Below are 23602 nucleotides of genomic sequence, written 5' to 3' on the forward strand. Positions count from 1 at the left end.
TCTAGTCTCCGCGTGTGTGCGCACGGCGTCAGTAGTTCTCTCCGCGCTATCGAGCGCCATTGCTGATGAATAGAAATCGTGATGATGTATATGAGGAGGAGTGTGACGCTTCGCGAGCTTGTCGGAAGCACCTAAGCGAAACGCGTCGCCCCCGGTCTACGCGCCGAGCATCCCCGTCCACTTTTCGCGTCAAGCATCATTCGGTGATAACGGCAGCTTCTGCAGCACCGAGGCAGAGGCAGAGGCAGATAGTCCAAGATAACACGACTGCAATTAGCTCTCACCGACCCCGCATCCAAACGATAGCTAACACCGATCATCCTCAACATTCCAATCATCGCCAGTGCCGTAATTGCGGCATCCGTTGACGCCTTCCCCAAGCGCAATGGTGACTGCCACTATGGGTAGGGCGCAGTGTCTGACAGCGGCAATGGAGCCTCTGATAGCACGAACGCTCTTGTAATTGACAATGCTCGGCGCGGCCTCGGCGCATTAGCAGCAGCTCCAAAAAAGCATGGTTATAGCATGACGCAGGGCCACCCGGTAATCCATCATCCAGTCCTCGTTGTAAGACTGGGATAGACTCAACCTCATCGCTGAACCGCGATTTGGATACGACACCATGGCTACGCCTGGTTACAGACTCGGCGTTGATGTTGGAGGGTAAGTAATGATCGCCTCAATTTTGCCTCATGGACCGGTGGGAGGCCTGGACGCCCACCCGCTAGCTTCTTCCTGGCACCGGCGGCGAACATGCAGAACTTCCCCGAATCCACAGCTGCCAGCACCTCGCGGCTTGTCTGAACACGGCCCATGTCAAGGAGCGCGGCTAACACAATCCTAGAACCTTCACCGACGGTACGGCCCTTTTCCACAAAGTAGCTTCACCTTTTAATCGAGTCTAGTCTGCGTCATCACCCCGAACGGCGAAGCGGTACGCACAAAAGTGCCGACCAACACGACAGATCAGTCTATTGGTGTGCAAGACGGAGTGCAACAGGCACGCAAAATCCTGAAAGAGAAGTACAACTGGGATGGAAAGTTCGAGTACATACACCATGGCACAACCACAGGTACCAATGCGGTGCTCGAAGGCAAAGGCGCCAAATGCGGTCTCATCGTCACCAAGGGTCACAAGGACATACTGTCCACACGACGAAGCCAGATACCAGGCGGGTTAGGCTCATGGATGCACTACGAACAGCCCGACCCTCTCGTGCCTCTCGAGAGGACTGTAGAAGTCAAAGAGCGTATCAAGATTGACGGTGAAGTCTTCTACGAGCTGGATGAGGACGAATTACGAAAGGACTTGCAGGATCTGAAGAGACAACAACCGCAAGCAATCGCCGTATCTCTGATCAATTCCTTCGCCAATAGCGCGCATGAAGAACGCATCAGGGCCATATTGAGCAGCGAGTTTGGGCCAGATGTCGAGATCGTCACTTCCACAGATGTACTACCGGAGATCCAAGAATATGAGCGTACCGTCACGACAGCCGCCAACGCCATCGTCAAACCGGTGGTAAAGAGTTATATGCAGAACCTGCAAAAGAAGCTCGAGAAAGACACAGACACGATCCGCATCTTGAAATCCGACGGTGACCTGACTTCAACCCAACTTGCTGGCGAGACACCGGTGCGCATCCTCATGAGTGGGCCAGCAGGTGGCGTCAAGGCTGTTTCTCATCTCATCGCGAAGAACACGCCCTACAAGAATCTCATTACGTTCGACATGGGCGGAACTTCCACGGACTGCGCTCTACTTCCGGGAAGCGATGCCATCATCCGACGAGAGACCGCGATCGGTCACCTATCAGTACGAGCACCCAGCGTGGATGTTAATACTGTAGGAGCCGGCGGTGGCTCTATCGCGATATTCAATGACTTCACGAAGACTCTACGTGTTGGGCCTGAATCTAGTGGCGCCACACCTGGACCTGCAGCTTACGGAAAAGGTGGCACTCAAGCGACTGTGACCGATGCAAACTTGGCGTTAGGTCGCCTTCCATCGAAACTGCTCGGTGGAAAGTTCCAGTTGGATGTCGCCGCATCTACAGCTGCAGTCGAATCGATCGCCAAGCAAATGGGTCTTGATACAGCTTCCGCAGCTGAGGGCATTATCGACCTGGTAAATGAATCCATGCACGGTGCTTTGCGGCTGGTATCTGTCGAGCAAGGCTACGATCCACGCAACTTTGCGTTGGTTGCCCTCGGCGGTGCTGGCCCACTTCATGGTAACGCTCTTGGTCAGCTTCTTGGTTCCTGGCCTGTTATTGTTCCTCCTTCCCCCGGTGTGCTCTGTGCGCAAGGCGATGCTATTACGAAGATGTCGCATGAGCAGAGTTGCACATACATTCGCGCATTCTCTGAGACAACCGAAGAAGAACTCAAAGAAACATTGCTCGATCTCAAGGCCGGCGGTGTGAAGACAATGAAGACTTCGCTTGCGGACGATAACGCTTCTCTTCATGTCGTATACCAAGCAGATATGCGCTACAAGGGTCAAGCCATGACGCTCACTGTTGATTTGAGTTCTGATGAGTTTGACAACTCAGATAAGCTTGTGGACATCTTCCGTTCCAAATTCAACGAGGCCCACCAACATCAGTTCGGCTTCTCACACGCGAATGCTGAGATGGAGACAATGCGCTTGCGTGCTAAAGTCATCGACGCTTCCGAAGAGGTGGCTTTCAAACCTCTGGAAGATGCCGATACTTCTGAACCTTGCGAAGACGCCATCACAGCTAAGCAAATTATTGTCTGGAATGGTAAGAAAGTCGAGGCAACTTTCTGGGATCGATACAAGATCGGAGGAGCTGGTAAAATCATTCATGGCCCAGCGGTTGTTACTGAGATGGACTCGAACACACTCATTCTTCCTGGATTTTACGGAAAGATCGACTCCATGGGCAACATACTCATCTGGCCCACTGAGAAGAAGGAACACGGAAAGACCGTTCACACTAAAGAGTCGGCGCAAGAATTGATTGAAGAGCAGCCCATTATCGCTACTCTGATCGCCTCTGCACTGGGGTCTATTAGACGAGAAATGGATGCTCTTCTGCTTCGTTGCGCCATGAGCCCGGCTATTCGGGAGCAACAAGACGAATTCAATGTCATCACCAACACACGTGGCCAGATGCTCGTCGGTCAATTTGGGTCTTTCATACAGCAGTTCCTAGACGGTTGGGACGGCACAGTCGAAGAAGGTGACGTGTTCGTCACAAACGATGTATACCAGACGGATGGCGCCGTATCGCATCTCAACGACGTCATCGTAGTACTCCCCATCTACTACGAGCATAATCTCATAGGTTGGGCCGCAAACTTCGGTCACATAACCGATGTGCAAGGAAAGGTACCAGGCTCCATGAGCATCAACGCCAGCACCATCTATGAAGACGGCATTCAAATACCCATCGTCAAGCTGTACACAAAAGGTGTCTACAACGAAACTCTAGCGACGGTACTCTTCCGCAATTCCCGTGCACCAGACTGGTTTCAAAGTGACCTCATGGCGCTCGTTACCGCTTGCCGCACAGCTGCCACGCGTGTCACCGAACTATGCGAGCGCTACAGTCTGGAGGTATACGAGGCAGCTGCGGATTACCTACTGGAGCAGAACAAACTTGCCATTAGCAGGATCATCAATGACAAGATCAGCGATGAGGTGTCAAGCTTCACCGATTTCATCGACGACGATGGTCAAGGAGTTGGTCCATACGCCATCACTTGTTCCATGAAGAAGGAGAACGGGAAGCTTATTTTCGATTGGGATGGCACTTCGCCGCAGTCGAACAGTTCGATGAACTTCTATCTGTCTATTACGTTGTTCAAGATGTTCATCGGTTACCATTTGCTCGCCATCTACGATCCGTATGCTGTAAGTAGATCATGTGCGCCAGATTATCACGAAACGTAACTAATTCTGGTAGGTGGTGAACGATGGATTCCATGACTTGCTAGACATCAAGATTCCGGCTGGTACCATCCTCCGTCCCGTGCGTCCAGCAGCCGTCAGTTGCCGCACTCATCTCCTCGGTCGCATCATGGACGTTTTGCAAGCGCTGTTTGGCCAACAAAACCCCGCCTACCGTTGCGCAGCAGGTTTCTCCGACTCACCACATCTCTTCTACTCTGGTTTCAAGCCCGATGGCGAATTTTACTTGCTCTACCAAATCGGATTCGGTGGCGTGCCCGCGCGACCAATCGGTGATGGGCCGGACTGCCACTGTCTCTTCCCAGCTATCAAGTCCATCCCAGCTGAGAACATCGAGCTCTACTATCCCGTCATCATCGAAGCCAACGAGGCATTGCCAGATTCTGGTGGCGCTGGCTTCTACCGTGGCGGTAATGCACAGAGAACGTTGTACAGATGGCTATGCGAAGGCGATGTCAGCACGCACGACGACCGATGGTTGACCAAGGCCTGGGGCGTGAACGGCGGAAAGCCTGGTAGCAGATCGAGGAAGGTTGTCTACCGAAACAACAGCTATGGTACACCAGCCGAGAAGGACAACATGGAATTCTGTCAATCGAAGCAAGATTTCATACATGTCTACCCAGGTAAGTCGCACTCATTGTTCGCGTGCGTGGACTACAATTGTAAACTAACACCCCCAGGCGACGTACTAGAATGGATAACCTGGGGCGGCGGCGGCCTCGGCGACCCCTTGACCCGCCCACCCGAACGCGTAGCACAAGAAGTCCACCGCCGCCTCGTCACCCCCGAAGGTGCCGCAGAGAACTATGGTGTCGTCGTCGATCCGCACGACTTCACATTCGATAAATTCGCTACATCTACCCTTCGCAGCAAGAAACGTGAGGCGCGTGCCAAAGAGGGCGTCTATAGCACCGACAATACGATTGACCGCGGTGGCACTCTGAGCGAGCTGATGCGCAAGTGTGAGGAGGAGACGGGACTCAAGGCACCGGTGCCGCAGTGGGAGAAGAGAATTTATGGTCCGCATGCTGGGTTGGAGTATGTGAGGAAGTGGTACGAGACTATGAAGAAGGAGGGGACGCAGAGGTGGGATAGGGCTTAGGGTGGTTTGGTGCTCTGGGTGTAGCGGGTTCGTAGCTATGTAGCGTGGATTAATGGTAACATACATTATCCCGCTTTACCTCCATGTCAATTTTCGACTTGCGAAGACAGCTCCGGATACCTCGCCTCTAAGAATTTGAGCATCTCATCATCGTAATACTTCCAGCTCTCTGGTGGTACAAACCCTGCGATGGCACGTATATTTGGACGGTTGGTTTGAGCTAAGATCCGTGCAAATCCCGACAGTCGCCTTGCAGCGTTCAGAGCGTAAAGTTGTACGATTGTACGATCTCGAAAACGGTGTTGCTCTGGGTAAGCTTTGTCGGCGAAGATGTACTGATGGCGTAATGAAAAGCTCTCGACGACCGTCATCTCAGTGGTGTAATGATTGAACGGAGGAGATAAGGGATTTAGCGGAGTCTCGGCTTCGTCCTTCAATGAACTAGTCACCTCGAAGCCAGCATAGTCGATGAGAAGGTCTGGGAAGGGCGACGGCTCGACGCGGTCAGTGTTCAGCGATACCACCCAGGATGTTTTATCGCCGACCAAGCGGTTTCCTAGCAATGTAGACGTAGAGTCAGTCTTCGCGTGTGGGAGAAGCGCATCCGGAAGACTACAAGGGGCGATGTCAATCCCAACACGCATCCATTTAGCCAGTTCCTGTGGAAGATGTTCCCAATGCTTGATGTCCATAAGTAGGTGACCTTGCTTCAGAATGAAAGTCTGGTATGGGAACACAGAGTATGCTTTATTCCAGGTAACGAAGTTGACGTCGCAAGTCAAGTCCAAGTTCAATATTTTGAAGAGAGGAGTATATTCCGTCTCTCGAATGTAGACGGTTTGACAGCCCTTGACGGTATCACGTTCCATGAATGGGTGCTAAACCTGCGGTCAGCTACTTCAAGTACGGCAAAAGCTCGTCGATGCGACAACAGAGCACCTACGTTTGGGATGGAGCTGTCCTTGACCCTGTAACCCTCGTTCTCGAGAAACGATCTCAGGGCCTCGGCATGCGGGCCTTTCTCCACTAAGAGCCTGTCCAGCATAGTCGTAGGGATATCAAACAAGTGGAAGTTGAGCGGTATTCTCAGCATGAAGCCGAACGCAAAAGATCCGCTGATAAGGATGTTGTGCTTCGCCTGTAGCGAGCGAAACGCGTTCGGACTTGTCACAAACACCTTCAGCTTTTCGTTGATATTAAACTGCGTTCGCTCGACCAGGCGCACATAATCACTAAACGCCTTTGCGGCGCGTGAGAGTGCGATGATATCCCCGATGTCGAGATGGCGCAACACGCTGTCCTGGACTGGTGTGAAGCGCGTCAATAGATCAGCTAGACCTGTACAGTCAGATGGCATGTCTTCAGGTGTGTCTGATCGCCTATGTATGCGAAGAGTCAAGTACAGACGGTCGAGGTGTAGCTTTAGTGGGATATGTCGTCTCTTCTATATAGGTATCGAGCTTGCTGCTCAAGCGACGCTGCGAATTGCTGTGTTGTCATTTTACCTTAGCAATCTATGGGGCTTCCTTCTCCTTGGTCATCTGATCCAAACCTTCGTCGAGCTGGATGTTCTACAACACATCATCCACTTCGTCAATAATCTGCACCTTGATACTGCCATTGCTCAGATCCCCACACGTATGCAGCGCATCAAGCGCCTTCTCCAACGGAAACGTATGACTGACAAGTGGCTTGAGATCAAGGATACCACCCGCCAAACACTGAAGACCAGAAGGCCAAGTATCGCGATAGCGATTAATGAACTTGAGATCAATCTACAACAGTCATTAGCAAACACAGTTTCAAACTCGCCCACAGACGTGAAAGTCATGGAGTGCAGTCCACCTACCTCAGCAAGACTCAAATGCATGAACGGCAAATTATTCATAATCTCCCTCCCGACCCCAATCACCATGACCGTGCCCCCTCTCCGCGCCGTATACGCAGCTGTAACAACACTACTCTCCACACCCGTGCACTCTAGCACAGTCTCCGGTGCACCATACTCACCTCCATTCTCGAAGTCGAACAGCTCTCTAATCTTCTTTGCATTGCCCTGCGCGTCTAGATTGCGGTCGACCTGGTATATGAAGGCCGTTGGTACAAATTGCTTTGCGAATGCCAGGCGCTTAGGTTCGAGATCCGTGATAACGAGGGGATGAGCTCCGCTTGCTCTCGCTGCAGCGAGGGCGATGAGACCGATAGGGCCTGCGCCGCAAATTACTGCACCGCGTCCGAGAGACAGGCCGGCGGACTTGATACCATGCATGACGACGGAGAGTGGCTCGAGAAGTGCGGCTTCGGCGTAGGATACGCTCAAGGGAAGTTTGTGGCACCATTTTGCGGGATGCGTTTTGTAGCGTTGGATCGTGCCGTGGTATGGGTAGACGCCGGCGAACTGGACGTCTTCACATAGGTTGTAGCGACCGTCCATGCATAGGAAGCATGTGCCGCATGGAACGCCTGGTTCGACTGCTACGCGGTCGCCTAAGATATATGTTAGTCGTGATCTTGAACTCAGAGAGGTGAATCTACCAGGCTTCAAAGTCGTAACACCTTCACCGCATTGTAAAACTATGCCAGCTGCTTCATGACCGAGGATACAATCTCCTTCGACGACGAGCGAGCCTATTCTCCCAGCTTTCCAGAAATGGATGTCAGATCTTGTGGGCTGTTAACAGTCTGGATATGCCTGTCACGCTGAACCTCCTTACCCACAAACACCCGTGGCCTTGATATGCAACAGTACTTCTCCCTTAGCTGGCGCATACACAGGCGCTTCTTGCAGTTTCAAGTTGTGGTCCGCAGTGACTTGCAGCGAGGGATTTGGCAGCAGTGTCTTGATAGTAGGTTTCGGTGTCGCATGTGCTTCGGAAGCGGAAGACGTATCTACCAGTGCTGGGGCCATGTTCACTTGTCGCGGTGTGAAACTCGATCACCGCCAGTAAGAGCAACTGCTGTCAACGTAGGACAGAAGGGCTATGATGTATCAACTAGCCCCACATGTTCAGCGCGCCAAATTGCCATTGTTGCCAAAGTGGAAATCCCATCCCTCAATCTGGAGACCGGAATGCGCAATAGTCGTGGCAAAATGCGGGGAAACGTCCAGCGGGACTGACGACGTAGTGTGTTGGTGGCTCTGGTTACCGTATTCGTCTAGTCTGGAGTCCTGTCGCCCAATAGGAATCGAAGACATCGAGCTTGCCTCCGCAATAGCGACGCGTCGGATTACCGGATGTGGCATGCCCGGCGAAATGTTCTGGATATACGTCGAAGATTAGTTTTCGAAGCAGCACGCGGTGTACTTATGTATGATGCGTCTCCTGATGTTGTTTGATCTGTAGAACTACTAATGTTTGTATTGTGAAGTTCGCAACTCGCAAGTTTCCGCACAACCTCACATAATGCATACCTCGCAAGATTCACCGCAGGTCGGCGGCTCGACCGGTTACGGCAAGAATGTCGTAGATGGACTGAAGAAAGAGGCGAAACTGGAACAGTCGTCTGTCCAGAAGTTATCGAAAGAGCAGGATCACGTCTTGAAGACGTTCAGGCTGCTCATCGCGGATCTATGCCAGCAATTCAATGGCGGGCATCCCGGGTAAGATCCATAACCACATCTTGTAAGCGTGGAACTGACGATGCGACAGAGGAGCTATTGGTATGGCGGCCATCGGTGTTGCGCTGTGGAAATACGTTATGCGATATGCACCGCACACGCCTGACTACTTCAACCGAGACCGATTCGTCCTGTCAAATGGTCACACTTGTCTTTTCCAATACACCTTCCTTCATCTCACAGGCTACAAAGCCATGACTTTCGACCAGTTAAAGTCGTACCACTCAGAGCGCGTCGACGCGTTGTGCCCAGGACATCCCGAGATCGAGCATGAAGGTATCGAGGTGACGACTGGCCCATTAGGACAGGGTGTAGCCAATGCGGTCGGACTGGCGATGGCGACGAAGAATCTCCAAGCAATCTACAACAAACCGAATTTCGACGTTGTGTCGAATCACACGTGGTGTATGATTGGGGACGCGTGTCTGCAGGAAGGTGTGGCTCTGGAAGCAATCTCTTTCGCTGGCCATCTGAAGCTGAACAACCTTACGATCATCTACGATAACAACCAAGTTACCTGCGACGGTTCAGTCGATCTCACCAACACCGAGGACGTCAACGCCAAGATGGCAGCATGTGGTTGGGATATCATCGACATCGAGGATGGGTGTTTTGACATTGAGGGCCTGGTCGAAGCCCTGAACAAAGCGCGATCATCCACCGAGAAGCCCACATTCATCAACGTCCGGACAGTGATTGGTCTTGGTAGTGCTGTTGCAGGCGATGCGACTGCACATGGTATGGCATTCGGAGCAGCTGATGTAGCCAACATGAAGAAAGCGTACGGCTTCAACCCTGAGGAACATTTCGTTGTCAGCGAAGAGGTGCGTAAGTTCTTCGGAGACATTCCCACGAGGGGCGAGGAGCTTGTGAAGTCGTGGGAGAAGAAAGTAGAAGAGTACCAGAGCAAGTACCCGGAAGAGGGCGCTGACTTCAAACGCCGCGTCGAAGGTCGCTTGACGGACAACTGGAAGGATTTGGTCCCCAGTTCATTTCCTGAGGCGCCTACAGCGACAAGGAAAGCGTCAGGCCTTGTCTTCAACACAATTGCTGAGAAGATCAACAACTTCATGGTCGGCACCGCTGATCTTACGCCTTCAGTCAACATGAACTGGAAAGGCAAGATCGACTTCCAAAATGTAAGGCATGCCCTCATCCAGCTCAATGCGAGGTTGCTAACCCTCCGTAGCCTGACTTGAAGACCACATGCGGCATTGTCGGCAACTACAGCGGACGTTATATCCACTATGGTGTGCGAGAGCATGCCATGGCCGCCATCTCCAACGGTTTGGCAGCATACGCACCAAACACCTTTATCCCAGTTACATCTTCTTTCTTCATGTTCTACCTTTATGCTGCCCCAGCCGTTCGCATGGGTGCGCTGCAACGCCTCCAGGTCATACATGCGGCCACACACGACAGCATCGGAATGGGCGAAGATGGCCCAACCCATCAGCCGATCGAACTTGCCAATCTCTACCGCGCTATGCCCAATATATTGTACATTCGACCGGCCGATAGCGAGGAGACGGCAGGCGCGTGGATTACAGCGATCGAGGCGAAGAACACACCGAGCATCATCTCGACGTCTCGGCATACTCTGCCTCAACTACCGCAAACGAAGCGGGATTTGGTCGCGAAGGGCGCGTACGTGATCGACGAGGTTGAGGACGCGGATGTGACGCTTATTGGTGTCGGCGCAGAACTGCACCATGCCGTTGACACAGCGAAGGAGCTAAAGGCGAAGAATATCAAGGCGCGTGTCGTGAGCTTCCCATGTCAGCGATTGTTCGATGCCCAACCCACACAATACAAGCGGGAGACGCTGCAAAGGCATCGTGGGATCCCGGCTGTTGTCATTGAGCCGTTCGCGCCGAACGGGTGGGAGAGGTATGCCGATGCGGCCTGCTGCATGAAGCGCTTTGGCCACAGTTTGCCGGGCAAAGCTGCTTATAAGTACTTCGGATTCGATGTGCCTGCGTTGACGGCCAAGGTGGAGAGCTATTTGCAGCAGGTGCGCGACGACCCGCTGCTGAAGGGCGAGTTTGTGGATTTATGAGGCTGGTGTAATGCAGATTGAGTAGTTATGCAATTGTATATCCAACCATACTATTTCTCTACCGAATGGGCATGGGTGTCGTCTGGGCTCGTTGCCGCGATTGAGGTGGTGGAGCATGTCAGGAGGGTGCACGACGCGTGGAGCGTCCCGCGCCTGCTCACGTGATCCGCTAGCAGGCCCACCAGAGCACTTGCTCTGTCTTTCGCGCTTAAGCCTAAGAGGTCTTTTTACGTACTTTAGTTATATATATTAAAAAAGAAGATATTTAGTAATAGTAGTTTACTAAGTTTATCTAAAGTAGTTATTTTTATATATACTTATAGTAGCTAAAAATAACTTTATAATAAATATATAATAAGTTATTATAATAGCTTATAAAGTAAAAATAGCTTATATAAAACTAAAGTTAAAGCTTAAATAATATATTTATAAAAGCGCGTTTACTACTATTTTTATTTTTTTATTATAATTATAAATATTTTATACTTTTAAAATTTTTTTAACTACTATTTTTTTATTCTTACTAATAACTAAGTAGCTTATATTACTTTTTTAGTTTTTACTTTAAATTTTAAACTTAATATAATTTACTATAAAGCTTTATTTACTAAAAAGCTATTAAAAGTATATATATATATATAAAAGAGCTAGTAAATACTTTATAAGCTTAAAGTAATAGTAGCTATATTTATATTTAAGTAGCTTAATAATAGTATATAATTTACTTAAGTAATAGTATAAGGTTACTAATATTTTCTTTAGTTTTTAGCTTTTTTAACTTTTAAACTAATAAGCTTATAAAGCTTAAAATACTACTTTAAAAGCTATTTTTAGTATAGCTATAGCTTATACTTAGTAAGAAAATCTTTTTTAAATAAGTAGAAAAACTTAAGTAGTAAATAGCGTTAGTAAATATATTAATTAATTACTATAATAAGTAATTTTAGTAAAAGTAAAAAAAAAGTATTATAAATTAGTTTTAAGCTTTTATAGTATTTTTAGTTTATATAAGTAAGTAGTATTATAAAAAGAAAAATCTACTTCTAAACTAGTACTTTAGTAAATAAAACTAGAATTATATTAATATATTAAAAGTAGAGTACTTACTTATTTATACTTATAATAGTTCTAGGCTTAGAGCTTTATTAGCCTAATATTAGACTAATACCTCTACTATATATATTTACTTCTAATAGCTTCTTCTAAAGCTTTCTACTATAATAATATTATTATTTTATATACTTCTATTATTAATATATATAAGACTTTTATATATTATTATAGTTAATACTATATATTTATCTACTAGCGCGTTTGTTAAAGTTAGAGAGTAGTTATAATTGCTTAATTATAGACACGTAATCGCTTAGCTCTTAGATATATAGCTAGAGATTTTATTCTAACTTTCTTCTAGAGTAGATTAATTATAATATCTATATTTATCTCTAATTATTAATTATCTCTAGCTCTAATAGTTATAAGCCTAGCTACTTAATTATAGAACTAATTCTTACTACGTATTAAAGCTTACTAGAAGATAGATTAGTTAATCTTATTTCTACTCTACTCTTTCTAAACATTCTATAATTAGAACTTCTTCTACATAATTACTTACTTACCTACCTCTTTATTATTCTTTATATCTTTATATTAATTCTACGCTTTAACTTTATAGATATAAGTAATTATAATATAGCTATTATAGCTATAGGTATACTTCTTAAGAAGTAATCTAACTAGAATACTTAGTTTACACTTTTTAAGTAATACTATAATAAAAAGAGTATCTAGAAAGAAATTAATTCTAATTTTCTAGATATTAAATATATAGATACTTAAAAGCCTAAGTTCTCTAACCTTTTAGTTCTAGAGCTTATAGCTCTAGCTTCTCTTTTTATAGAGCTAACTAAGAATTAAAAAAATAAGTATAATAAAGCTACCTATAAGTATAATACTTTTTTATAAGATTATAATTATAAGACTAAGAATAGTACTATACTTATAGCTTACTAGAACTATAAGTTTAAGTAGTAGTTAAGAAAGAGTAAGAAGATTAATAATATTAAGACCTAGATTATATATACTATTACGCCTAATTATCTATTACTTATAACTATAAGTAATAATAAAAAAATAGTCTAGTCTTTTATAAAGACTTTTAAAACTATACTTACTTCTATAAATTAAACTACGTAATATATAGTTTATATAAAGTATTATACTTATCTTAAGAAGATTTAAAAAGAAACTACTAAAAAGTAGTTTAATAACTAGTTAATACTCTACTAGAAGATAAAGATTTTTAAGCTTTTAGAGATTAAAGAACCTCTTATAATTACTAACTTTCTTACTATAGTTAAGAAATTTAACTTTAAGTAGGCCTACTAGTAGTAATATAATTAATTATTTACTATAGCTCTTAGAAAGAATATATTAAGTCTTAGTAATCTTAGTAAGATATTTAGTATTATTCTTTAAAAGATATTAATTACTACTAAAAAGAGAAAAGCTAATATAATCTTTAATACTATTATAAGTTAACTTTCTACTTCTACTAAGTTAGGTAAGAAGTAGTTAAGCTTACTACCTAAGCCTTACTTTTATAAACTTAATATAAAGTATAAGTAGAAGCCTATCTTATATTACTAATTATAAACTATAATTACTAGATCTAGACTACTAGGTATTCTACTAATAGAACTCTTAGCTTAAGATAAGTAAAAGATCTAAAAGCACTATTATAAAGAGAAGTAAAGTAGCCTATATAAGAAAGTTAAGTAATCTAGCTAGAAGATAAGCGCTCTAGCTTCTAAGTACCTAGATAATATAGTTTTAATAATTATTTACTCTAAGAAGCTAATTACTAAGTTTAGGTCTTCTATCTTTAGTATAGGCTTTAAGCCTTACGCGCTCTTAGCTAGTATAATTCTTAATAGTAAAGCTATAGTCTACTTAGTTAATAATAAAGCCTTAATTAAGCCTAGTTTCTTTATTAAGACTAATAGAGAAATAGTAGAGGCTAGTAGCTAAATTCTTCTAGTAATTAGTATTAGTAATTACGTACTTTATCTTATTCTTAGTACCTCTAAAGAATCTAGAAAGGCTAATCTTATACTTACTAGCGTTAAGATTATCTTTAGTTTCTATACTAATATTATCTTAGAGAAGCTTCTTAAAAATAGTAGTATATAGTATATAAGCTATAATTATATAATTAGAATAGGTACACTAGAAGCGTTTATTATTCTTATAACTCTTAAGTATAGATTTAACCTTTTATTTATTAAATATAACTCTTCTATCTATTCTTCTAATTCTATTATTATAAATACTATTACTTACTTATAAGTTCTATAATTACGCACTAGTAACGCTAATCTTTAGTACTAAAGATCTAGCTATCTAGGTAAGTAAGCTCTTAAAGCTCTTATAAAAGCTATCTAAAATATAAAGATTATAAGTATATAGCGTAGTAAATATAATAATTACGCTACTATCTATATATCTTAAAAAATCTTTTATTATTCTTATAAGCTATTACTACGTCTTTTCTTTAGAGTATTATAGAACCTATTTAACTTTTCTATAAGCTATACGCTTAATAAATAGGCCTTAATTATTAAAAAAAATTACTTAGGTAAGCTATATAATTATAATCTAAAGAATAAAACGCTAAACTCTATAATAAGAGTTATTATAAGCTTTATAGTAGTAGTTAAGTACTACTATTAGTAAAAGATTATAGAAATCTATTAAGATAATAATACTATAATATTATCTTAAAGAGAGTACTTAAGATATAAGAAATAGGCTAAAGAGAAGAGAATTGTAATTATAACGCTTCTACTATATACTTATAAGCCTAATAGCTTAGTAGAGAAAGCTAGCTAAAAGCTTATTACTAAGTTAATTAAGATGCGTATAAGCGCTAATCTTCTAGCTAGACTCTAGCTAGTAATTATAAATATAGTAGCTTAACTTTATAAAATAAGTCTATTATAGCTTTATAGCTATTAATCTCTAGATTAGATATTATATAAATAGTTTAGAAAGTATTTCTAATATTATTAGCTACTTAAGATTAGGCACTAAGCTACTAATCTTTGCCTAGATTAGAGTAAAATCTATACTTATAGCTATTAAGTATATCTACTTAATAGTAATTATATAGCTAGAAAGCACTATTAAGACTTTAAAGTTAAGCTTTATAGCTATATAGAATATCTTATTAACTATTAAGCTTCTAATATATATTATATATAGATACTAGTAATTAATTAGGTAATTATAACTTATAATATTACTTTTAATAAGTAGAAGTTCTATTAAGGTAAGCGTAAAGAGAAGCTAACTAAAGATTAAGTAATTAAGTAGATTAAAATACTTAATAATAGTAAGCTTATTAATTTTATAGAAAAGTTTAATATTCTTTCTATTAATTAAATAGTAAGTATAGTAAAGCTATTAACTACTAAGTAAAATCTTAGAGGTAACGTAGGCTATAATTAAAGTAATAAGATTAGTCTACCTATTAAATATAATTAAAGCTCTATTAATTTAATAGAGATAGAATATAAGGCTAGTATTCTATTAGAAATTTCTAATAATTAGTAGCTTTCTACTAGACTTACTACTTTAGAACCTACGTTTAAGTATAAGATTTTAGAGATAGGTAATTAAAGTAATTATAGAGTTTCTAATAGTTAAAGAGTAGTATATACGCCTAAGAAAGCTAACTTATTAAAGTCTAGAAGTAGAGAGCCTTCTATATATAGATTAGAAGATCTAACTCTATCTATTAAGTTTATTATAATAGACTCTAGTTCTATAGAAATAGATAAAAAACTAGCTTAACTAGAGTAAGCGCTAAAGAAACTAAGAGATAGGCTATCTAAATTAGTAGCTTTCTTCTAATAATTAATGTAGCTATAGAATTAGCTAATAGCTAAATTCTCTAAAACACGCTATAGTAGAAGAGTTATAGATAAAGAGCCTAAGTACTCTCTTTTTATAAATATCTATTAACTATTAAAATACTCTAAAGGTAAGAGTAAATAGCTTACTTAGCTTAGTAATTAACTAGAAAGTAATAGCGTAGGTAGCGTAAATATAGTAATTATAGGCTTAGTTAATAAGTAAGCCTAGATTAACTTTTATAAGACTTACCTCTTTAGTTTTTAAGAAAACTAGAATAATTAAGCTAGCTATAAGACTATAAACTCTATTATTATAGCTACTACGCTTAGTAAGTATAAGCTAAAGACTATTTACTAATACTATAATAATCTCTAAGAGCTGCCTAGATTATAGAAATAACTAATTTAGTATTTAATATGTACGCTCTTTAAAAATATCTCTAAGAGAGAGATTAATTAGCTAAGTAAGAAAAGAATCTAGATAGAAATCTATAGATTAAAAGCCTAAGATTAGCTACTTCTATTAAAATAGATATAGACTTATAAGTATAATTAGAATAGCTATCTTCTTAAATATAAAGCTTAAATTATAGTTTATAGTAATCTCTAGAAGAAGAACTTAATTAACACTACTTATATAGTAATACTTACTATAAAGTTCTTTTACGCTATAATAGTAATTACTACCTAGAGTAATCTAGAAATTAAATAGTTTAATATTTGTTAGAGCTAGAGATAATTAATAATTAGAGATAATTAAGTATATTATAATTAATCTACTATAAAAGAAAGTTAGAATAAAATCTCTAGTTATATACCTAAGAGCTAAGTAATTACGTATCTATAATTAAGTAATTATAACTACTTTCTAACTTTAATATACTCTCTAAAGTAGTAAAAGTATTAATCTACTCTACTAAAACTAATTCTATTAAATCTACTATAATTAGTATACTCTAGCAAAGTCTAAGCTTAAGAATCTAGAGCGTAGTAGTAAGTTGCAGTCTAACTAAGCGTTTAATTATACTTAATACTAATAGTAGTAAGTTCTTACTTATTTAAATAAGGCTTAATAGCCTAGAAATTAACTCTATTAGTTTAGAAATTACTTTATAATAGCCTAGAATATAGCTAATAGCTATAGAAATCTAGGCATCTAACTAGTAAGAGATAATTCTAATAGTAAGATCTAGGCTTCTAGTCTCTTCTAGGTAAAGTTTATAGCGTAATTAATAGCTTAATAAGCTACGCTAGCTTTCTATATAAGTGCGCGCTTAGACTAGAATTAGAGACTTTATAATAATAAGTTCTTTTCTTTCTAGGCCTAAGAGATAGAGTCTATAGTGTACTTTTTTTAAAATTATATAATTATGTAATTACGTAATTACGTAATAACGCGTTACTATATTAGACTCTAAAAGTAAACTTAAAAAATCTCTAACGTAAGCTAGATTTATAACTTATAATACTTATATCTATACTACCTCTACTACTAATATAATAGTTACTATACGTAATTATAATAGACTAACTACTTTATATTTATTATATATTACTAATAGCTATCTAGACTATTAACTAGCACTAGCACTAGCCTTATATAATTACGCAACACTAAAAAGAAACTAAGTAAGTTTATTACTAGTATAAAGCTTTTAAGATAACCTAAGACACCTATATAACGCCTATATAATACTTATATAAATACTAGTAATTTATATTCTATATATAATTACTTATAAGCTAGCTATATTAGCTATATTACGTAACTACTACTTACTATCTATATTTACTCTTACCTATCTACTTACTTATTCTCTATCTATACTAATAACTTCTAAGCTCTTATAGCTATAGTCTAAACTTTATAATAATACTTAGGTTATTTATAATAGTATACTATACCTACCTAATATAGACTTCTTTACAAAGTACTACTTATATCTTAGCCTAATAATTATATACCTAATAGAAATAATAAAGAATTTCTATCTTTTATCTATTATATACGCTATATAATGTAGCTTTAATAAAGTTACGTTCTTCTACTATTAGAGCTACTAGTAGTACTCTAAAAAGCTTAGCCTCTATTTACTAGAGCTATATATACTATATATTTATAAATCTTTATTTAGCGCGTAAAAGGTCTAGTCTCTACTTTATAAATAGCCTACCTAGTATAAAAAGAATAACTAATACACTAGAGCTACTATTAAGTATTTTTAGTATTCTCTTTACTTCTAGGTTAAACTTTATAGTACCTAGGTTTCTTTATATATTTTTAATAGTAAATATTATTATACTTTTAATAAAAAGAATAGTCTTACTTAGAATAGTACTTAAACTATTTTTATAGTTACTTACTACTATAATTAGTATAGTAAGAGCTATTACGTACTTAATAATAAGACGCTTCTTAAAGAGGTTATTAAAAGTACTAATTATAACGTTATTTATTATAGAGAGAGATATCTTTAAAAAAATATTAGTATTAGTATTAAGTTTAGTTAGAGTAGTACCTTAGTATAGAGTTCTTAGAGATATAAGAAGTTTTTTAAAATAGAAAGTTATTAGATAAAGAAAAAAAAAAAGAAGAAAAGTATTCTCTATATATAAAGCTTTTTATAATTCTCTTTAGGCTACTATTCTTTATACTATAGTTTACCTACGCAAATATCTTTTTATATTTTATAGTAGTATAGTACTATAATTTAATATTACTTTAGATCTAAAGTTTACCTATATAGCTATCTAGACTTCTACCTATCTACTTTTATAGCTAAGAGAAAGGCTCTATACTCTAACTTCTACTTTTTCTACTAAGAGCTTTCTCTTAGAAAGCTTCTATATTAACTTTTAAGAATATTTTAATATTTCTATAGCTCTATAGCTTTATTTTACTTATTACTACTTCTAAGTCTATCTCTAAGTTTACTAGAGACGCCTTTATTACTATTACTTCTATAAGTATATTATTATTATTATTAAAGTACTATATTATAGTAGTAAAACTAGTAACATAATAATAGGCTGAATAGCTATTAGGCTTAAGAGTTAGTGCGCTAGAGAAAGCTAGGTCTAAATAGCGTTTAGACAAAAAACAACAACAACATAGATATATATAATATAATTAACTGCATTAAGCACCTATTCTAATAGAGATACTTCTAATCTCTCTACTATATATAGCAACTAACTAAAACTTAACTTATTTAGCCTTCTACCTTAGAAAGGCTGCGCGCTACCTTTAAGTGCGCATTTTACCTACTAAAGGCTTATTAGAATAATAGTTTAACTAGGCTTTAGAAAAGATATAATTATTGCGCAATATAATAGAATAAGTAATAGACAAGTATATAAAATAGAGAATAAGATAATATGTAGAATAGTATACCTAAGAGACGCGTAGAAGCAAACTGTAAGCTACAGAAACCTAATAGTATAGACACCTAAGAAGTAGGCGCACTAAAAGACCTCTAATAATATAAATAATTAGATAATAATAACTACTACTTAGGCTAATAGATAATATAGCTATAGTAGCGCTGCGCTAAGTAATATAAAGAGCTAGATAAGAGGTTTAGACTAGGCTAATTGCCTCTTAGATAGCTACATAGATAGAAAATAATATAATAAAAAGTATATAGCTATATTATTCTACTAAGAATAAATAACAAGACCTAAGAAAGGTTAGAAGAGCTAACGTAGTAGATCTTAATTCTAGTATAGCTAGAAAGAAAGAGGCTAAATAATAAGATAGTAGTAGAAAGCTATTACAGCATATAAAAAAGGCAGCAATAGCTCTTCTAGTAAAGAATACCTAACTTTATTAGCAAGCAAATAGTTAAATCTAATTAACAGCACTTATACGTTTAATATTTACACTAGCTATTATACTATTTATAATACTTATGTACTATCTTGCATAAATAAGTAAGAGTTAATCTAATAAGGCTAAGGTTAATAAATAATCTAAGTTAGTTGCTAAAGCCTCTTTAAAAGCCTAGTTTGCTAAACAACTATCTTTACCTCTCTAAACTAAGCTTATAAAACCTAAAGCAACATCTATGTTATTCTAGAAGAATATTAAGATGCTAGATATTCTAGAGTTCTTAGGCACTACTAGCTAGCAGCCTTAGGCATAATCTCTAGTATAACTCTAGAATAATAACATAGCAAAGCTTCTTTAGATAATAGCTTAGTCTCTCTAGTAGCTAGGCAATTACCCTCTAGTCTATTCTACCTAGCTTTCTCTATACCTATTAGAGATAGTTCTAGTGTTTAATAGAACTAATATTACTACGTTTCTTAAGCGTTTTAAGAACATATTAAAGTATTATAAGTTTATAGATAAGATAAAGATTAATTGCTTTTTAGCGCACTGCAAACCTAAGTAGAAGGTAATTATCTAAGCCTTAAATAAATATTCTAACGCTCTAGTTACTAAATTCTAGAAGAAGTTTAGAGAGGCTCTTAGAAAGCTCTTTTGTACTAATAACAAAGACTAATAGAAAGCTTAGACTAAGTACTTTAAGCACTAGCTTCTTTAGTGCTAAGCAAGGTCTAATCTAAATATTAAGAAGTACCTATAGAAGTTTTAGATTTGCAGTAAGCGCTGTATTAAAGCATTAACTATTAATAAAGATTGCTAAGGTTTCTACCTAGTTAAGAGACTACTCTTTAGGCATGCTATAAAGATACTTAATAAGTTTAGTTTAAAGACTAATAACCTAAAGGCATTTAACTACACTAAGATTAGTAACTACCTTACTACTTGTCTAGAGGTAGAGAAAGAAGCTTATATGCTTAACCCCTCTAAAGTAGTTAAAGAGATTATTCTAGAAGTTAAATTTAACCTAGCGCAGCTAATAGCCTATTAGCAACCTTAGTAACTAGCACTAACTCTCTAAGATAACTATACGCAGGCTTTCTAGCTACCTAAGCTTAATATTCTGCTCTAAGACAAGCCGCTTAGACTCTATACCTTCTAGTCTCCTCTAGAAAAAGCACCTACTAATATAGAGGTAGATAACTTAGTTAATAAGATACTTAATCTAAAGATTAATTATGCTAGCCTAGAGATAGAACTATAGAAGATCTAGTAGACCTACTGCAAAACTAAACTTATAAATAACTCTAATATACGCAGTAAAGTAGACTATTAAGCTAATAAACGCGTAAACTACCTAAGAGCGTACCTACTCTAAGGCTAGAGCTAATTCTAGCTAAATAACTAGTATTAATCTTAGTAGTAGTAGTAATATAGTAGTTACTAATAAAACACTAGTTAGACTTTCTGCAACAACTTCTAAGGCTTTTAGAATCTAGAAACTAGATATAACTAAGGTACTATAAATAGATAGGCTCTTAGAGTAACTATAAATTGTTAGGTATGTAATAAAAGTAATTATTATAAGCAGAACTACCTAACTCTTTAAGCGTATATAGATAAGAGCTAGCTTTACATAGATAAATAGAATATACTTTAGTAGAGTACGCTAGAGAATCTCTAGAGTTGTATTAATAACCTAGGCTAGAAACTATAGGCTAAGAGCATTTTAGCTAAAATTAAGTAATAATTTCTAAAGAAGAATATTAACTCTCTTATAGTTAACGCCTAGTTTAGTAACCTAAAGGCTCTAATTAGTGTAGAAAATAATACTATTTCTATTTAGCTTATACTAGACTTTACTAGAAGTCTCTAAGTAGATAACGTAGAATAATTCTAGAAGCTTTTAAGCATCTTTGCTAAAGATAAATTAGACTACTACCTACGTCTAGCAAACCTAAATTAATGTAACAACACTATTGCAGCTGTAACTATTTCTAGAGTATTCTTAGAACCTAAGAAGGTAGCATCTTATAATTCTTCTAAAGTTTAGAAGAAGATAATACTATAAAGACCTAGTAATAATTATATCTCTTATCTCTAAGGTTATAAGAATAGAATAGAACACTCTTTAAGCTATTAGGCGCTAAACAAGAAAAGAGTTATCTAATTTAGCAAAGAAAATAATCTTATACAACTAGATAATAGAGTATCTAGAACACTATAAGAATAATTAGAACTAAAGCCTAAGACAACTAACAAATAACTAAGAAAGCGTAAGATTGTTAATAAGCTAGAGCCTAATGTATAGACTATAATTTATAGTATTCTAGGCACTTTAATCCCTCTTTAGATTAGTACTCTTCTTAGTAATATGCCTAAAGTCTATAAGACGCTGTTTAACTCTAACTATATAAATAAAAAGCTAGATAAGTTTAAAGTTAATATTATTAAGACATTAAGGTAATAGTCTAGATAAGAAGAGCTATAAGAAGAGAAAGAAGAATAGAAGTTTAATAAGACCTTAGGCGCTGCAGTTAATACAATTACCTTTAGTACTCTCTCTAACTACGTACTAGTAGAAGCAGAAGCTAGTAGAGTAGTTAACTGCTATAGCCTAAAGGTAGAACACTAGACTAACTAGAAGATTAGCTATATATAATAGTATATTATTATAGATTAAGGCTAAGAATATAACTCTAAAGACGTAGATTATAACTACCTAAGAGATAATTAAGCGTATAACTAACTAATAGGTATTAAGTACTTACGTTAAGACTACCTAAAGGTCTCTATTAATATTAGAGGGAACTCTTTTCTCTACCTCTTAGACTTAGGCGCTAAGCTAAATACTATTAAGAGAGAAGTAGCTAAAAGAGCTATATTACTAATTATATTACTACTAGGTAGTATAAAGGCTGCTTAGATAGTTACTGCAAATAGAAGTATAGCAAGCTTTGTAGGTATTATCTAGAGTGTCTCTATTATTATAGAGTAGATTAAAGTCTAAATAAACTTCTTTGTTGTAGAATTCTACACTAATCTAATTATTCTAGGTAACTCTTTTCTAATAGACGCTTAGGCGCGTATTAAGTATATAACTAATAGATTAACGTACTATTATATCTTTAGCGTAGATAGCTAAGCTAATATAAGATTTGTATATGCTAGAAGTAATAAGCTTATAGCTTCTAGTCTTTATACTAGATCTATATTAGAAAAAGGCATAGAAGTATAGTAGCTAGCGCTATACTCTAGCACGTAACTAAAGAGCTAGTAGGTAGCGTAGCGTGCGCGTATATAGAGGTAGTAGGTATAATAATAGAGAAGGTTAGAGATAGTAGACTAAATAGTAGTTAGATACCTATATAATCTATTAGTAAATAGGTCTTATAAAAGAAGCGTAGAGCTCTTAGAAAAGATCTAATAGCGTACTTATTAAGATTAAATAGCAAGTTAATAGGCCTTAGGCCTAATAGAAGCCTACTAATAAAAGATAATAAAGGCTTATGCATTTTTAAGATAGAAGACGTTAAAAAGCTATTAGCCTAACTTCTAAGTAATATTATAGAAAGTATTAGTAATAAAGATACTATAAAATAGAGTAAAGCGTTCTTCTAGATAAAGAACCTAGCTAAGGTAGATAAAGGCCTTGCACTAAAGGTTAATATAGTTATAGTATTGCGCAAACTTACGTGTCTACCTACTAAGTATATAGTAAGTTAGCTAAATAACGCTTAAATTAATAGAGCTTATAAGCGTAAAGGCGTTAAGATTAAACCTATTAATAACTCTAGCTAACTAACGCAACCTATTAAGAGGTAGTTAGACTAAAAGAAGAGAGTAGTAGCAAAGCAAATACCTAATGCTAATAGCTAATTAGCTCTATTTACTAAGTATTTTAAGCTATAATACGCTGCATTTCTCTAAGGCACTTAAATAATACTTAAACGTATTTTAGAGATAAAAATCTTATTAGAGTTATTACTAGTAGAGAAAGACATGCTCTTAGAGGTTCTCTACTAATAAAAAGTAGCACTAGCCTAGAACTTTAGAGAATCTAGAAGGGTTAGTAAAGACGTTATCTCTCTAGTTATTATTAATATAGTACTATATTAAGCCTAGAGAGCTAAC

At 38.0% G+C, this 23602-nt stretch overlaps 4 protein-coding genes across 4 annotated transcripts; 2 read left to right on the forward strand and 2 right to left on the reverse strand.

Annotated features, from left to right (window-relative positions):
• Positions 1 to 622: 622 nt before the first annotated feature.
• J4E87_008608 (uncharacterized protein) lies at positions 623 to 5045 on the forward strand (the record flags this gene model as incomplete). The annotated part of the gene is made up of 5 exons (XM_049380195.1): positions 623 to 663; positions 845 to 858; positions 906 to 3883; positions 3936 to 4566; positions 4624 to 5045. 5 exons carry the CDS (start codon positions 623 to 625, stop codon positions 5043 to 5045), a joined length of 4086 nt encoding a protein of 1361 aa, XP_049230192.1.
• Positions 5046 to 5923: 878 nt separating this feature from the next.
• J4E87_008609 (uncharacterized protein) lies at positions 5924 to 6402 on the reverse strand (the record flags this gene model as incomplete). Its single annotated transcript, XM_049380196.1, has 2 exons — positions 5924 to 5929; positions 5989 to 6402. 2 exons carry the CDS (start codon positions 6400 to 6402, stop codon positions 5924 to 5926), a joined length of 420 nt encoding a protein of 139 aa, XP_049230193.1.
• A 214-nt stretch (positions 6403 to 6616) lies between these two features.
• J4E87_008610 (uncharacterized protein) lies at positions 6617 to 7953 on the reverse strand (the record flags this gene model as incomplete). Its single annotated transcript, XM_049380197.1, has 4 exons — positions 6617 to 6820; positions 6895 to 7532; positions 7581 to 7708; positions 7760 to 7953. The coding sequence occupies 4 exons, from the start codon at positions 7951 to 7953 to the stop codon at positions 6617 to 6619; spliced, it is 1164 nt and encodes a 387-aa protein (XP_049230194.1).
• Positions 7954 to 8449: 496 nt separating this feature from the next.
• Positions 8450 to 10723, forward strand: J4E87_008611 (uncharacterized protein; the record flags this gene model as incomplete). The annotated part of the gene is made up of 3 exons (XM_049380198.1): positions 8450 to 8646; positions 8696 to 9803; positions 9854 to 10723. 3 exons carry the CDS (start codon positions 8450 to 8452, stop codon positions 10721 to 10723), a joined length of 2175 nt encoding a protein of 724 aa, XP_049230195.1.
• Positions 10724 to 23602: the final 12879 nt, after the last annotated feature.

The sequence above is a fragment of the Alternaria ethzedia genome, assembly GCF_023757985.1.
Source record: "Alternaria ethzedia strain BMP 0044 chromosome Unknown scaffold_27, whole genome shotgun sequence".
In the NCBI taxonomy this organism is placed as follows: Eukaryota; Fungi; Ascomycota; class Dothideomycetes; order Pleosporales; family Pleosporaceae; genus Alternaria; species Alternaria ethzedia.